We start from the raw sequence: 18,683 nt of genomic DNA on the forward strand, positions 1-18,683 counted from the left end.
ACCACCATATCACACATATATGTATGACATAAAAGATAGTGATTTAGCAGAAAATTTTGCCAACAATGCTAGTTGATGCGGTTAAGTTTTCTTGATATATTTTTTAACTTAATTATATAATGAAACTACAAAGGCCAATGTGATTGTTTTTATAATATCGTAGCGATTAACGTGTTAGATATATTTTTCAAAGAAATTATATTACATATTATATAATATAACTTTTATCGACGTTTGCTCAAAAACGCCTGAACCGATTTCAGAAATTGAAAAAGCATCTGATGTATCTCGAAGAGGATTATTGTTTCTCAGTTTTGGGCGACGATCGGCCGAGCCGTTTCATTGTAATTTGGAAAAGTGTTAAACTTTTCGTTCACATTTAAGCTCATACTACCGAACCGATTTTTAAAAATAAAAAACTGTTCGAAAGATATTAGTTGGGAATAATACTGATTAGTTTTAGATGAAAATCTACCAACCCGTTTAACTGTTGAACAATAAATTTAAGCCGATTTTCATGGAACTCTTTTTGGCGATATATTATATATCATGGTCTTATACAACTTACTGAAATATTACGGCCTTACGACAAGTAGTTTAATTTTAAAAATTCATCAAAGTTTGAGAAAAAAAGTAGTTTTTTTGACGTTTGTTGAAAATAAAATTAGATGATTTAGTTGGTATAACGATAGAGTACTTGGTCTTGAATATAGTAAACCATTAAGTCCTACGGACAATATCTAGTTCAATTAAAAAAAATATTGATTTTTGAAAATTTACTTTCAGAAAATAGTCCGAGTTAACGTGTTCGTTCGTTTGCAATGATGTGTAATAAATCCACTCGGAATACTTATAATGGCTCATAAATTAATTTATTTTTTATTGATTTATTCGATTATTTACACATTTCGGGAAGTTCATGTAACTTGCCTCACGGCAAAATACCAATACCAACTAGTTCTATATATAATATGTATAATATGAGGTTGATCTTAATCATATCTTACATTGAACATTTAAATATGCTCTTGCAGTCTGTCTGTCTCCATGGGCATTTGTAACAGCACATACATATTCTCCCAAATCGCCCATCATAACTGGTCCAACTGTAAGTCCACCCTGGGGCCCGTATCGAACACGATGCCTCAAGTCTACGAGTTCACTGAGAGGAACACCATCTTTGTACCATTCGACAACGCTGTCGGGATCTTTGCTTGTGCAGGCGAAATGTGCTCGCTCGCCTTCTAGTGTTGTCTGATTTACTGGAGGTATGGCCAGTAATGCACCACCTAGAAAAAAAAATAGATAAATTAAAATAAGTAATAAATTCTATAATTTATGAATTTTTCATATAATTGAGTTAAATATACAACGCTTGCGCTCATACCCTTTCAAAGAGCAATGATTCCACCTTTTTCCAGGAAAATTGTCCTTGTATATATCACATAACGATCAAATAATTTTCAATAAAACTAACCATAGTAATACATGAGTTTTTCCGCTCGTCAATTTACGCTCAATATACTATAATTGCATATTATAGAAAAAATCAATTTTTGAAAATTTTATATGGACTTCCCCCCTTAAGTGAATTGTATCATTCAGTTGCTGTACTTTTTGTCTTTCAACACTTTATAAATAATTAAATATTATTATTATAAAATAACTAAATATTGAACTTTGAATATTAATATTAAATTTTACATGGTAACTATAGATAATCTCCTAATATTAATAATTAGTGGTTTGGTCCTGATACATGAAATCAATTATCATTTACAGAATCTTTACCATCAACTTCCAAGTGGAACCACGTTCCATTATTTCTTGAGCTTGGGCTTCGGTTCGGAAAAATGATTCGGCACTCATACCATCCAGAATCAGATTCTCGAATTGCCGTGAGATTGATGGACCCGCGACCAAAACCATGGACCTGATGGTCATCGAGAAGAGTAATGCGGCCTCTATATACAGGTGCTGCTACCAAGTCACCATCGTACCAGGAGAATATTTCTTCGCCCTGAAAATCAAGAATAATAATACTTTATTTACGACAATTTTATGGCTGATGAAATCGCTAAATTTTGTAACAAGAGAATATGTAAATATGTTTACGTTTTTATGTGTTTAAATATAATAATATATATTGTGTTTAAATATAATAATTATAACGTGTAATTTCGAGCAAAATCATCAATAGAATGCTCCAGTGAAAAAATGGCGACGCCAAGAAATTAAAATGACCAGAAATAGTAATGACAAGAAATAGAAATGAAAAGAAATAGAAATGACCAGACTAGAAACCAGTGTTACCAGAAACCAGTGTTACCAGAAACAAGTGTCGAAACAGAAAACAGATGACCAGAAACATGGATGACCAGAAACATGGATGACCAGAAACATGGATGACCAGAAACATGGATGACCAGAAACATGGATGACCAGAAACATGGGTGACCAGAAACATGGGTGACCAGAAACATGGGTGACCAGAAACATAGGTGACCAAAAACGTGGATGACCAGAAACAACGATGATAAGAAACAACGATGATCAGAAACAACGATGATCAGAAACAACGATGATCAGAAACATGGATAACCAGAAACAGAGATGACCAGAAACAGAGATGACCAGAAACATGGATGACTAGAAACAGAAATGATAAAAAACACGGATGACTAGAAATATGTATGACCAGAAACAGAAATGACCAGAAGCATGAATGTCTAAAGCTAAAAATGACCAGAGGTAGGAATGATCAGAAATAGGAATGACCAGGAGTAGAAGTTTTTGATATATATGTCAGAAAACTGAAATGTTTGTAAATATAAAAATTTAGTATAATTTAGCTTAATTAACTATATTGTATTACACGTGATTCAATTTATTAAACCATAGTATATAAAAACAGTGAAACCATTTTTGATTCTAATGATGTTATATTCTATATGTATTTCGCAATGGTAATTTTTTTTTGTTAAACCTGTGTTTAATGTTCGCATATTTTCATAAAGATATAACATCATTACGATGTTAAACTGAATTAAAATATTATTTCTATATAATCTGTTCCAATGGGTACTCACGCACCGTAACCAAACATTCGCACATTTTGTTCCGCAGGAAACATTAAACCATCATTACATAACTTGGAAATACAGATCGCCTATCATATATCGCGGGAATTAAGATAAATGAATGATGTACAATCAATTATGCTTTAAATTAAATATATCAAGGGAATTTGATCATAAGGCATTCTACGAAATTCAAATGATCTATCTATATAATCCATTTTGGCATAAAAATAATCAAATGATACGGCACTCCTCGCTTGGTCTTATTGTGTTAATTTAATTAATTCTGATAGTTAGTCAGATAGAGAGCGCCCATATCCTATACGTCTAACTATTCTAGGTCATTTTTGATTAAATCCAATTGTGCTTTCTGGTTTAAATACAAAGTACCATTAAGTAGTTGCCCGATAGACATTGCAAAAGTGAGTGATGGGTGACGACTGACGAACTACTCGTAATAACTTGAGACTCTTGGAGCGGTAACATGAAGGCGGCTTTTATTAAGTTGTAGATTAAATATCAATCACTTTATATCATTCAATTATTCAATATTACTGAATTATTTGAGATATCTTTATTAAAAGTAAGACACTATTAAAAATCAATTCAAAAGTCATTGGAAAAGTAATAACAGTAGATAAAAAGAGCCAATAAAAATCTTATACACAGTTTCTTAGATTATGTTAAGTTGCTGATAATCAATGTTATATTTGAACATAGCTCTGAAAAATATTTTTTTGCTAAAATTTAGCAAAATTTTATATGAAAATTTTAGTTCTATTTTGGAACAGAAAAGCACGATTAGATAGATTTGATTGGGACTTTCACATTTCGAAAACTTTCTGAAAAATTGAATTAGTATTTTTCATATGACACGCATTTGATAAATACATCATTTGTGTACTTAATTGATCTCCATTCAACGATTGCCTTCTAAGATGATTAACGTAAAAACATCCAAACAAGTCATTTCATTTAAAGCAAACATAGTCTGAATATACACAATACTTTTTAATTATAGTAATAATATTACAGTAATTTTGTAACATTGTAATATCTACAGGCTAAAAATAATTTAGACATTTGAATTTCCAAAAATAAAAATATACAATGTTATAAAAATAGATCATCTTCATAAAGATTTATTTGCTGTAGTTATTAACATGTCGTACAAAGTTATTAACATAATTGTTTAAACAAATAATTTTAAATATAATTATTAAACAGTACAATGTTTCAGTTAAAATTATGCTAAGTGAATGGTAATTTCGAGTTCATAAAATTTAATAAAAGATGCTGTCATAATTGAAGCATGTATAATAAAAGAATTTTTTTTATAAGGTACAAAATTGAAATAAAATATTTAAGTGAATCTGCTACCACCAGCAGAAGCGTCATTTTAACAAAAAAAAAAACCATTATTATTTAATAACCATAATAATTTGAACCATTATTCTGATATCCTAGATTGCAATGCTAAAGCTCTTATCACTGATCTACCACTGATTTTAATATACATAGAAGCTTGCTTTCTCCTTTTGGGTTTTATAAGTAGTAACCTTATTTCAAAGATTTGTTTTGATATTATTAACAATTTGGAAAGCTTGCAGTTTGAATTGGGCTATTCCTTTCAATAATTTGCCTATAACCAAGAGCCTAAATTACTCTAAAATGTACCTACAGGATTTAGTATTTAGATTTAATTATATTTGATCACAAAATAGTACTTAAGTTGAAATTATTACAAAAATATTAGTTTCTCAATAGTCAATTACAATCTGTTTTTAAAATACAAAAAAAACATTTAGTAATTATGAATGACAATATGTAAAGTTAAGACCAAAGTTATTTGTAATCTAGGTAACTTTAAGAAGCTTTACTAATAGTTGAGCATTTTAAATAAAAAAGAAAATAAAAGAAGATTAAATTAAATCGTTGATTCAAATGTATGTTTAACGAATCCACAAAGAGAAAGTTAATAGAGAAGCTGCAATTCAGTTTGTAGAATATATCCTGAATGAATGTTTCGGACCGAAAATTCATCAAATGATCCAACGACCTCACACCATTTATATGCAAATATCGCAGGAACACGCGAGTGACCAAGCCAATTCAAACAAATTCATAATAGAGCAATGGTACAGGAACTGTCAGAAGTAGAACTACAGTTGACAAAGTTATTTATAACCCGAGACTGCATTACATTCAAGCCGAATTGTTTGGCTACTGTACCGTGAATATGAAATTTCGTGTTTATGACGATGTTAAAATAATTGATTGTAATCAACATTGGAATCTGTCAGAGTAAAATTAGATACGAGCTGGATAAGTTTTCGAATCCGCAAAAAGTTATGAGTTCAACCCCTATTTTGGCACACTATACAAAAATGAATGCATGTTTTCGTATACTGAGTACTTTAAGATCTACCATGATTTCTCAAGAACGCCTGAAACGATTTGAAAAGTTGAAGAGATTTTTTCTCTTTGAAAATTAAAAGAGATTTTTACATTTTTTTGTTTGTTTAATATAAGGGTAATTGAATAGTAGCTTTAGTTTTAGTTTAATTCAATAGAAGAATGTTAAAAAATCATGATAAAAGTCATTGTAGCCACAATTAAATAGCCCATTTCAATTAATTATGTAATGACCTATGCACATAGATAGTTTTAAAAATTATTTAAACTGATGAATTTATGAATGAGTCAGGAGTTTTGAAAACAACTGTATGTGTCGAATTAAGCGTGCAAGACTTTAATTTAAATTTTAATTGAGGTACACGGCTATGCAGTCCATTGAGTTCGGGGCCAAACTAAATGACATACATTTTACGTAATCGTTTTAACGAATCATGCACTTATAATTCGTAACAATATTAGGAAAACATTGCAAAATTAATTTTATTTTTAATTGTAGTATGTGTCAACTGCTTGAGATACCGCATTCCAGGAGATTCAAGCGAAAATAACTAATGGATTATCCAATTAAGATTATCCTAGATTAATCCTAATCTAGCTAATTGTTTAATGAAACAATTTTTATATTTTTTAGAAAATCATCAAAATATGATAGTTAATTTAATGTAATCATTTTTTGTATTATTATTATATTATTTTATTATTTATTATTATTATCAATTATTAATATTATTAAGTACTATTTTTATGTTTTTATCTTTATTTATTCTTATTTATTTTATTTTTTGTTTTAGTTTATATATTTTGGCATAAAAGCTCATAGAATTTACATTACTATTCTGATTGTTGTATAATAATAAATGAATAAAAAATGGTATGAGTGATCAAATTCTGTTGCTGTGTATATTTTCATTTGTTGATTCCTTTTATATTTAATCGTTTGTTGCCAAAATGCAAATACACAAAAAATTTTGTTCAAACTAATTTTTTGGTTCTAATAAATACATGTACCTTTTAAGTAACAGTGGCCTATGAAATTTGCACTATTATAGAATTAAGATTTAAGTGTCATTCCACAAAAAAAATTTTTTTGGTGAAATATGGAGAAAATTGAAATTTGACTTGGAAGTTACGCGGGCTTATAGAAGTTTGAATCTCTTCTGTAAACCACAAATTTCATTAGAAACCATCTCACCAACTATGCAAATATGCATTTCTCATCATGCTTAATTCTATTTTCATATTAATAAAATAATATTGCGTTTTATATTATCATTTCAATATTTTATCAAACTTTACTGAATATTCACATTTAAAACACTAGTCATAAAATTTTAAGATATAATTGGCGAACATAATTTCTATTAAAATATCGTACAAAGTTTGTTCAGCATTTTTGCCGAAAACGAAAATAGTTCACATTAGCACTAATTTGCTCATTAAGAAGAAATTTATCGGCCGGTCGTGGGACTAACTAGAGATTACTTAGCCCTTATTGAGTTTAATAAAATAGCTTAAATTTTTAAAATCGATGCATACTTTTTTCAAAAAAATGCCGATGATATTTAATATTCAGCTCACATACACGCATACTATTATCTAATATTGGTGTCAAACAATTCAGAATGACTTGAAACCACTAAAAAATATGCAAAACGGATAGATGAGGCGAAGATATAATTTCTTTCTTCGAAAAGTTAGAAGTATAATAAACTAAGAATCAATATTTTATTGCATAAATGAATCTGTTTTCCTAATTTAATTTCTTTTATAATCCAGTTTTCCTATCTCTTTGTTGCATATTTATTACTAATTAGATGATGATAATGAGTAGTACTGCCCTAGGGCAGAACTGTGAGCTGAGTTAAATTCCAGCTCGATTCAGGGAAGAATAGTGTGAGAGATTTCTCTTTGCCAATTCACATCGCAGTGCCCAAAATGAGCTATTTATAAATTGAAACAAATTTTTGATCAAAGTGAAAATGGATATCCCTTTTGCACGATATCAGAATGTTCATATTATTTATAAAATTAAATATTTCTACTTACATCTTTACTCCACCTCAGTTCGTACGGAATCTCTAAATCATTTGGAAATTCGATTTCGCAGTTGAAGGCGATGTGAGATCCGACGGTCGCATAGAGATTCGTGCTCGTCTCCTCGTCCTCTTCAGATGAGGATGCATTGATTATCTCGGAACGAAGTACAAGAAAGCATATGAGTGCACCGAAGAAACACTTCTTGGAGTACATGATTGATTTCTTCACTTCGTAACTAGAATTGATATAAAAATACACAGGTCAGAAAAAAACTTAACTGGGTGCCAGTAGCATTAAACTTAAAAACAAGTTGCTTAACCCCTTAACTCACAATTTAGATTCGAAAATGTCGGCCCAATGTTGTTCAAGCTGGTGCAGCGTTGTGACTATTTTCCTACATAGTGTACGGTTTATCACAAAAATAAAAATAATTTTGTGTTTTATAGTTTCGTATGAATAAATATTTTATAATACTTGCATTCACCATATCAGGCCATGCCCGAAATGCGTAATATTTGCTTCTGGCCCGAATATCGTACGCGGGCTATGGCCGTTATATTCACTTTTGGCCTAGCAATCGCACGCGGGCTCTGCTCGTCATTTTAAGTTAAGGGGTTAAACTTCTCAGTATTAATCAATCATTATTAATTTATAAATGTTTCAGAAGTATACCGAATGACTTAGGTTCTTATAACGTTGAAAACTATTGCGGATGATCACTTTTGTTTAAATTTTGCATATATGTTAGTTATATTGGACAAATAGTATAAATATTGTACAATATTGAACCAAATTGTAAAGCACTATTTTTTTTGTGGTCAATTCTAAAAAAATATATTTAAAAAATATTATCTCTTTTCGATGTACTAGTACTGGGCCCGTAGTATTTTCCTCTATGAGCTAGTTGGTAAAATAAACAAAAAAAGACAAATAAATAAATTAGTGTAGTTTTTTTTTTAATTAGTGTCATGATTCAATAATTTAATTAGAGTTGTCATAACTTATTTGATTTGGTAAACATTGAAATTAAAAGTACAATAAATAAGTAGTCTGTTTTATGTTTTTTGCTAGTAATATATTTTCCACTAGATATTTGAATTGTGCAATTCATCTGTTCTAACGTTAATTAAATAATAATTACAATCAACAATATTGTTTATAAATACAAATAATACTAATAAGTGTGAGTTAGAGATATTAAAATTGCAATATTTTAAAAATCTAAATAATACACAGAATCATTCCTTAGCAAGCATAATCAAAATACTAATTTTGAATAACTCATTTGAATTCTAAATTGCATTATTAATCAATTATTGCTTTAAAATTAAGTTCGAATCTTACCGAAAAATCTTCACAATAATTTTTTAAAACAATAACATTGAATAAAAATTACCAAGAACCATCCACTACAAATATTTTCCTGATACTAAAATAATACTCGAATTTTCAACTATTACTGCACTTGACCATGTCATCCTCCCCATTAATTTACAATTGATTAATTGAATTTCAATTTGTTTCAAACTTCGACATGTCAAGTTGTTATGACAATATTAATTATTTCATTATAGCTTCAGCGGTAATCTTTGATAAAGAATTTTTGCATTGAATGAGTCTTGGTTAATAGTTGATTAATGCCTTCAATAAATGCAAACGCAAAACCTTGAGATATCTCATCTGTGGCAGAAGATTGCACACAATTGACTTCCATCGTATGATTTTAATCTATGATAAAATATTCTTAATAGAATATTATATTCAATTCAATGTTTTAAATTAGCGTTATTTATATTTAAATCCACTTAAACAAGAATTTTGCATCTGGAATAAATAGTATTTTATTTAGAAAAACGTCATGGAAAATAATACATTGTTGCCTTTGAAATGTATATGCATTAGAAGAATATACTGTGGGGAAAATTTGCTCAGATTGTTTTTTTTTGAAAGATAATATAAAAAAAAAATTTTTTATTAATATTATTATTATTATTAATATCTGCATCTATAACATGCAGAATATCAGTTAATTTTTGGTAGTACATTTTTGGTGAACTTAGAATGTTTAAATCGAAAGCCAATCCAGTGATTTAACTTCAGGATGTGATAGTATACAATCAAGTTTATGGGAAGAAGATAGTATATAAAGCTTAAATATAATACATTGAACAGAATATAATTTTCTATATTGCACTTCTTCACAAAGTTTACCTAAGCTCACGGAATTACTTTGGAAACATTATCCAATAATATGAATTATATATATATACGGAAAGTTATACATAATGAAAAAACATTTTAAAAAACACTCATCTAAGCTTAATTCTTTATCATTTGTTGTTTGTCAATAATTCAACAAAATAAATCCATAATTTCTATTAGATGTAGCAGAAGTACCATCACTAGATAGGCAATCAATGTAGACATTTTTAAATACCACCAAAAATTTGCTGATGTTTCATAATGGTATAGATGCAGCTATTAAAAAAATGTATAGCAGAATATAAAGGATCAGCAGATTCACAAATATGGATGATAATAACAATAATGTTTCAATTATAAGTATGGGCAATTTCTATCATGAGGCAGGTTCTTGAAAAGCGAGGAAATAGTGTAATTTAATACCAATTTGCCTAAATGTACATCATTTGATCCAAAGACATATTTGCATTAATATATTGAAATAAAAATGAAAGTCAATTTAATACTATCAAATAATATATCTTAAAAATGTAGTAAAAATCAATTAGTTTTATACAGGTATTGACAATAAACTAGCAATTTATGCATTTTGAATGCTTAAAATTTATAAATAACAAAGGGTTTGATGGTTTAAATTTTAACCAATATACTTTCTAGATTTTAGCTAGGAATAGTATCCAAATTAGGCAGAAAAAGGTTGCCCACACAACCATAACTATATTATTATATTTTGTATGTAACATTATTAACTTCCCGTAGGGTAAGTTATTGTAATTGTCCAAAAATCGAAATTGAAATTTTTTTGCATTTCTCGACGTTTTGAAGGTTTCTGAACATTTTGGCATACCTCAGAAAAAATGGATGTGTATATGTATGGATACAATTTTTCGTCCACGTTTTCGTGGTTGGTTGGTTCAAAAAACATTCGATTCCTATTGATAGGGAGATGTGCTGATTAGTTTTTGGCAAAGGCAGGTCCAGCCGTTTTGGAAATACGGCGCAAAGTATGCAGAAAATAGAAATTTGTTTTTGAGAGATCGGAGCATCGAATTTGAATGATCCAAAAAACATTCAATTGGTGATGAGGGGGAGAAGTGGAGATTAGTTTTTGGCAAAGGCAAGTCCAGCGGTTTCGGGGATACAGAGTTAAATGTGCAAAAAATGGCAGTTTTTGAGAGAACTAAGTGTAAAATAATTCAGATTTTAATTGTTATTCTGACTTAAGCAATTCGGCTTATATAATTCTTATAAATATTAGACAATGTTAGAGTATTTATTTATAATAAACTATTTGAAAACATTTAACATTCCTCGAACATTTCGTTACGATACGGGAAGTTCTAGCAATTACCCTTAAGGCACGATGCCATACACACCACTAGTTTGATATTTAAGACTAAACAATAAGGTAAGGTGTATTTGATTCGTCATGATAAACATATAGAAAAATGTTATGCAATTGCTTAAAGCAACTCATGCTGGCAGTATACGCAGTATAGTAAACATTTAACACATACCTTTTATAGTTTCATAAAACCATCATATAATTTATATAGTATTAATATTAAATTAATTCTATATAACTGGAAAACTGCAGTCTTATTATTTTTAACTAATCACATTTACACAACAATAACAAACAAAACTCATCACTGGCTGGTACTGACTTTTAAGTACTTTGCATATCACTGATTCCGGCAAGTGTGAGACAATGTCCTTACGAGTCGGATAATGAACTTATGAAATATTTTGCTAGTTATTCAAAAAGGCACATTATGTCGGCCACTATGCAAAAGATTCCACTGGACCCTATCAGCAACGTAATAAAGTTAACTTTGGAATAATGACGGCGTAGGATTATGGAGTGCGACTGCCGGTCAAACCAAAACAGAGGAGTGGGAGGCTAGATTTGCATGCATTCTATATGGAAAGAAATGCCAAAATTTGGAAGATTTGTACTTTATTTGTAGATACTTTGATGCCAAGAAAGATGATTTTTTCAAACGCGCACTTTTCTAGAATTATGTAAAATGGGAAACAACGATCTTGAGACGATAGTCATATGTTGTTATATATATATATATATATATATATATATATATATATATATATATATATATATATAAACTTTTTTATAAATTACAACGTGTCGAAATAGAAAGACATTGAGTAATTAGTTTAACAAATAATATTTTAAAAAGAAAACCCAGTGGTTCACCTTTTATTGATGTACTAAATTATACATTAATTAAATTTTGGTATTATAACGAGAAAAATAAACTCATATATATATACATACAATTATAAACAAAGTACATTACACAGACTACATTTACACATACATACACACACCTATCATATATAATATGGTAGAACAACTTATTATTGGTTAAAGTGTTAGGTCTAATAATTGCATTCTTTTTAGTCTTATATTATACGAGTACTCGTATGTGGTGTTGTCAAGACTTGCTATCAGTTCGTTTGGATGATGGTCAATTTTACTCTTGAAGATAAGGGCACTATTTTTAATTTCTTCACTGATTGTGAGTGTATCGGTGTCCTGATGAATTAACCATGTCGGCAAATACCTTGGCGCGGAATTTTATATTTGATAGTACGAAATAGGATAAAAAAAATTATTCATTCCACAATTTATCTGTAAAACCCACCGATACTAAAATCTTGACGGTTTGACTTTAGTATCGGTAGATTTTACAGATAAATTGTTGAATGGATTATTTTTTTTAGTTAAGATCACTTCCAATATTATAATATATTAAAAATTATTGAACTCCTCTAACAGAATTTTATAACCTAATATTATTTTATAACCCCTTATTTCTTTCTAACTAATAATAGTTGTATATATCTATGCATAATCCAATTATAGAACGTTGTCAAATATTTATCAAAATGTTTGCATTTTTATTGTGATGCAGAGTGACATGAATGCTATAGCATCCAAATTTAAAAGTGAATGAATTTCAATTTAATTGATATGATCTCACGTTTTTGTAATTATTACACCTCCCAAGGTAATGACTAATTGATTCTTTAGTTATTTTCATATTATCTTATCTTTTTCCGTAGGCACTAATTAGCTCGGGCAAGCACAATGCGTAATACTTGACGTGGATGCTATAGCATTCATACTATATAACGATTAAAATATGATAATCTGACTACCCTTGTAAGTAGTAATCAATCAAATTTCGAATGTCACAGCCAATTTCAAAATAAATTGAATATCAATTTGTGTACCTTGCCGAAACTTTCATTATCCGGGAAATATGTTAATTTCTACTATAAACCATCAAAATTAAAAACTTTTGTATACAAATATAAATTCTGCAAAAATAGTTTTAGTAGCACGTATATTAAAAAAAATATAAGTTAAGAAAAATAAATAGAAAAACAGCAATTACAAGTGGAACTGTAATATTTTTCTATATATATATATATATTCTTCGGAATATTTAGTGTAGCAAAAAACTAACTTATTCAAGTGCTAAAGGAAGAGATTTATGAGTAAAAGGGACATGGGGCTCACGAAGTAATTTTGTAAATATTTATTTAATCTATAATAAATGTCTTTTATTTTAAATGTAAAATTGTATTGCATTGCATTAGTATTGCATTGCATTAGCAAATTTTTTTTTCAAAAATAATAAAATAAGGAGGGGATAATTGTGTAAATAATAATTTATCAAAATTGGCCAAATAAGTAATTTAATAATCATTTCAAAAAATTTATTTTATAGTAAGTAATGAATTATCATGTATAATATCCGAAGGCTTCAGTGAAATCAAAGTTTGCTTAGAAAATATTGTCTTCATTCACAATAATTTTAAGATTTTTTCGAATGAGTTGCGATGTTTATTCTTACACCATGGATTAAAAATATTATCTAAATTGGGATAATTGGATACTATCAAACCTAATTTTATATGATTAATTATCAATTAAAACTATTTCTCTCATACAAACTATAAATATTTATGTCCTAGTTGAATTTAAAATTAATTTCAATTTGAAAAAAGAATTAGGTAATATATGATTGATAACCTATTTTTCTATCATTGAATCTAGTACATATTAAATATTATTTTACCGTTATATCCTTAACCTTGTAAATAATTTAAACTTGTTGAAATTCAGATTATTTACATCTTTGTTAATTTATACACTAATTGAAACTAAATTAAAACAAACACAAAAAGAAATTTAACAAAGTTTGACATAGCGACTGGCCCTGAAAATCATTACACACAGTAGTTAAATATCAATAAAAATGATTTTTTATGTAAAAATTATATACGTTAGAAATATACTCTCGGCGAAGTATTGCCCTAGGGCAGGTCCGTGAACTGAGTTAAACCCCAACTATATCAAGAAAGTATATTGTGAAAAATTTCTCATTGCCATCTCATATTGCCCGAAATGGACTATTTGCAATCGCAAGCACATTTTTAAACTTGACTCGATGTCAGCGCAATGTAACAATGTTATATAATTCTTGTTGAATTACCTTTGCACGAGAATAAAATAAATAGATAACCACATACAAAGATATACATAAACATAAATGAACACAGGCACTAGAGTTGTTTAATATTTTGTAAAAAGATTATGTTAAATTAAATTTTAAGATATCCAATTTAAAAATTATTAAATTTTCCGAAATTTTCCAATCACTTCATAATAAACATTAGCCTCTAGTAAATTGTAAGCATTAATAAAATATTCACAGCTAGGAGCAAAATTAGGAATAAATATTGGCATGACAGATTGACCTAAACGTCTAAGCAAAATGCATTACTTATCACCTGTATCTTATGATCATCTGATAATATTTGGCTCCAAACCATCAAAGTACTGATTAAAATTGAATGTATACAAATACATTAGGCACTGAAACATTATAGCAATCGTGTCACCATGTCCTAGTAATCGACTTAATCACGGAAAATCTAAAATCGAACTGACACCCATAGACGTCAATGTTAACATTTGTATTTTACGGTACTCATTAGCATTTTACACAAAATATGATTTCTGACGTATCGTTTAGTAACTTAATTAACAGATTTCGCGATACATTTTCAATGTAAAAAATGACGTAAACTGGGATGTAACGAATTAAAAGATTAATACTGAAGGCGTGGATATTTTGACAAATAATAATTTGATCTTGCTATGGTAACATCATAGACTTGATTTCTGGATTGATATCTATATTTTTTCAATTTTTTTGTTCATTTTACAAATAAGCGTATGAAATCGAACTGTGTCTTGATTGCCATCTATGAAAATTAATAAAAAATCTTTGTATTTTTAAAATTTGCTTTGTTTTTGGTTATAGACTTTCTCGTTTTATTCAAAGTTCAAATCATGTAACATGATATAAATTTCTCGGCAATTTTTTTGTAAAATCTTTCAAACTGTTAGGATCAAGTTAGTTAGTTTACTATTACTATGGACTCATATGTTATCTAAGTATTTTTAAAATCAATTTTAGTACTACAAGCCTTTTAAAAGTTTAATATGAATACCTATTTTACAAGTGAATATTTAAAATAATTGATCAGGATATTATAGAAACGCCTACTAGTCTTTATTATGAAAAATGAAAAACAGATATCGTGGCTTATATAAAATCGCTAAATTATTTGAGAATAATTTATGAATCCTTTAAATCAATAAGAAAAGTTAAAACCATCGATTAATTTTAAATTAACGAAAGTGTAACTCTTCTTCACGAATGTCACAATAAATAATTTCAGTTCTTCTTAATCGCTTCTTTAATCTTTACACTTTTTTTTTTTTTTTTTTTTTTTTTTTTTTTTTTTTTTATTTGACTTCGTTATATAACATTTGGTCATATACAAACATAATGAATATACATAAGGATAAATACATAACATCTTATTACTAAATTAAATTATATAACTAATTTAGATTTTACAATAAATTCATATAATATTTTATAATTTCTTTCATTTCTTATTATGCAAATCCATGTAATTGGTTTTTATTACTTTTGTCGTCATAATATTTGTCCAGCATTTCTTCTCGTTGTTTTATATACCTGCTACATTTCATAATAATATGTTCTATATTTCCGTCTTCTTCTCCACATTCACAGATAGCTGAAGACCTAATACCAATTTTATATAAGTGACTTGGAAAATTGCCATGGTTTAATCTGATTCTACTTAACGTAGTTACAAATTTTCTATCTTCATTTTTAAGACTTTTAAACCAATTGTTTTTTTCTAATTTTATTCTCTATAGTCTTATATGTTTTTCCCTTTACCGTGTCATCCCAATTTTTTGCCATTCCTCTTCCACATTTCTTTTACTTATGTTTTCGACATCACTTTTCAGCATAATGTCCATTTTTTCTCCTTGTTTCGTTGCTATTTTTGCTAATTTATCCACCTTTTCATTTCCCTCTATTCCATTATGTCCTCTGATCCACGTAATTTTTATCTCATTTCCTATCAATTTATATTTTCTAACTCGCTTCGAATTTCTGTATAAATTGCTTCCTCAAAAAGATTTTTTTTGTTTATGCTTATTAATTTTTCTACACAACTTTTACAATCGGTATATACAATTGCTCTTCTTATGTTCAAGTTTTTAATATATTTTACCGCTTCTCCTATAGCTACTAATTCCGCAGTATATACTGAAACAAAATCTGGTAGTTTTATCAATTTTTGAAATTCTTTATTCTCATGGATCATGGCACACCCTACTTCATTATTTACTTTAGAGCCATCTGTGTAGATTTCCTCATATCCTCTACTGTTTATAATATTTGTCTCTTCATTATTAATATTGACAAAAAATTGTTTACCTTCATCAAACCATAATTTTTTAAGATTAACGTTGTTTTCATATATCTTATAGACATTAGTTTTCTTCATGAAATTCAAACTGTCTACCATAATATTTTGCTTATTATCCCAAAATTTATTATTCTCCATTAATTTTTCCAATTCTTCTAATCCACTAATAATATTTGGCTCTCTCTTAATATCTTCTTATAAATATATTTATGGATTAAATATTTCCATCTTAGTTTTAGAGGTAATTCTCCACTTTCAACTAACATTGCATTTATTGGCGTGGATTTCATTGCGCCATACATATTCTGATACATCTATATTGTACTTTATCCAACACCTTTACATGTGGACTACTGTGATAAGCAATGCTACCATAATCTAAAATTGGTCTAATCAAAGTTTTATATAGCTCTAAACTTGTTTGTGGATGAGCACCCCACCATGTTTTGTTCACCACTCTTAATAGGTTTATCCTTTTTTCTATTTTCTTTTTATATCTTGTATACATTCTTTAAATTTCAATTTTTGATCCAACTTGACTCCTAAAAATTTATTACTATTTTTAACCGCTATTGAATGCTCTTCCGTACTAATATGAGTTGGTAAATCATTCAACCTATGTCTTGTGAATACCCCTATCGAGCTTTTCTCATCCGAAAGTTCCAAGCCTTTATCCCTCAACCATCCATGAAGTTTTTTAATATTTTCCTTCATAATATTAAACGCTAGATTTAAATCCCTTTGTTCTACATAAATGAGTATGTCATCGGCATATTGTATAATATTAGTACCTCTTACCCAAATATTATCTATATCTCTTACATATATAGCATACAATAATGGGCTAAGTATACCTCCTTGTGGTAGTCCTTTATTCACTACTCTTTCACCAATTATTTTGTTATCTTTCTTCACTATTATATTCCTTTCATATATATTAAATGTTAAGGCTGACACCAATCGGAATGGTAATCCTATTTTAATTAATTCTTGGAACATTATACTTGGAACGACATTATCATATGCCCCTTTAATATCGCAAAAGAGTGCCACCACATAATTATTTCTTGAAAATGCCAAATTAATATCAACCATTAATTTACATAAATTATCCTTCGTACTCAGCCCTCTTCTGAATCCGTATTGACTTTTAGATAATATTTATTTTTCTCTACAAACCACTCCAATCTTCTTTTTATCATTAAATCTTTGGTTTTAGCAACACACGATGCTAGTGATATAGGTCTGTAATTATCTGTATTATCTGCATTTCCATTTGTCTTTTTAAAGAGAATTATATATATTTATTCCAGTCTCTAACTATTTGTGTATCCAACCAGTACTTATTGATTAATCTTAATAGCACTTCCTTACCTATATTTGGTAATTCAGATAACATAACGTAATGAATATTATCTATTCCTGGTGCAGTGTCTTTTCTCCTATTCATTGCGACGTCCATCTCCCATATATTAAACGGTTTCATGACTTCTTTGATATAGTTTTTATCTTTCAAGTATTGCAATCTCATACAACTATCCTTTACTCCCATTGGGGCTATTTTATTCAATAACATATCTATCCAATTGTTGTCGCATCTTTTATTTTCTTTTTCAGTATCTTCTCCAATATTTTTCAATCTTTTAATCATACTATATATTTGCTTGTTGGTGTGTTTGGGTTCAGAGTTTTAATGTAGTTATCCCAGCTTTCTTTTTCTTTTGCTTTAACTTTGCTCTTACCTCATTTTTAACAAGATTACATTGTAATATTTTTCTAAGTTCATATTTTCCTATTATTTTTTCTGCTTCTCTCCTTTTTTTAATTAGGTGTTACATTCTTCATCCCACCAAATTTGTTTTATTATCCTTTTTTTTTCCTATTCCTTCAGTTTTTGGGATACTTTTCATTGCTGCTTCATTAACAATATCCACAAAAGTGTCATAATTTATTTCTTTTTTTGAAATCTTAATTGTTTCAATTTTCTCTTCAATTTCTTTCTATATTGCTCCCAATTAGCCTTACTACACCTCCATTTTCTATTAGATTTAGTTTCATCAAAGATCTTTTTTTCATTTAATTCCATTATTA

At 28.4% G+C, this 18,683-nt stretch overlaps 1 protein-coding gene across 1 annotated transcript; it reads right to left on the minus strand.

The window, feature by feature from the left end:
* Positions 1-1,007: 1,007 nt before the first annotated feature.
* Positions 1,008-18,168, minus strand: LOC113381248 (protein borderless-like; the record flags this gene model as incomplete). Its single annotated transcript, XM_026620210.1, has 6 exons — positions 17,967-18,168; positions 17,150-17,338; positions 16,055-16,238; positions 7,545-7,770; positions 1,792-2,020; positions 1,008-1,289 (listed from the first exon to the last, which is right to left on the minus strand). Coding segments are annotated over exons 1-6 (1,312 nt in total), but the record flags the coding sequence as incomplete, so codon positions are not given.
* Positions 18,169-18,683: the final 515 nt, after the last annotated feature.

Source organism: Ctenocephalides felis, unplaced genomic scaffold (assembly GCF_003426905.1).
Source record: "Ctenocephalides felis isolate EL2017-DRISC unplaced genomic scaffold, ASM342690v1 CF-g0.4_SCAFFOLD_02739, whole genome shotgun sequence".
NCBI lineage: Eukaryota > Metazoa > Arthropoda > Insecta > Siphonaptera > Pulicidae > Ctenocephalides > Ctenocephalides felis.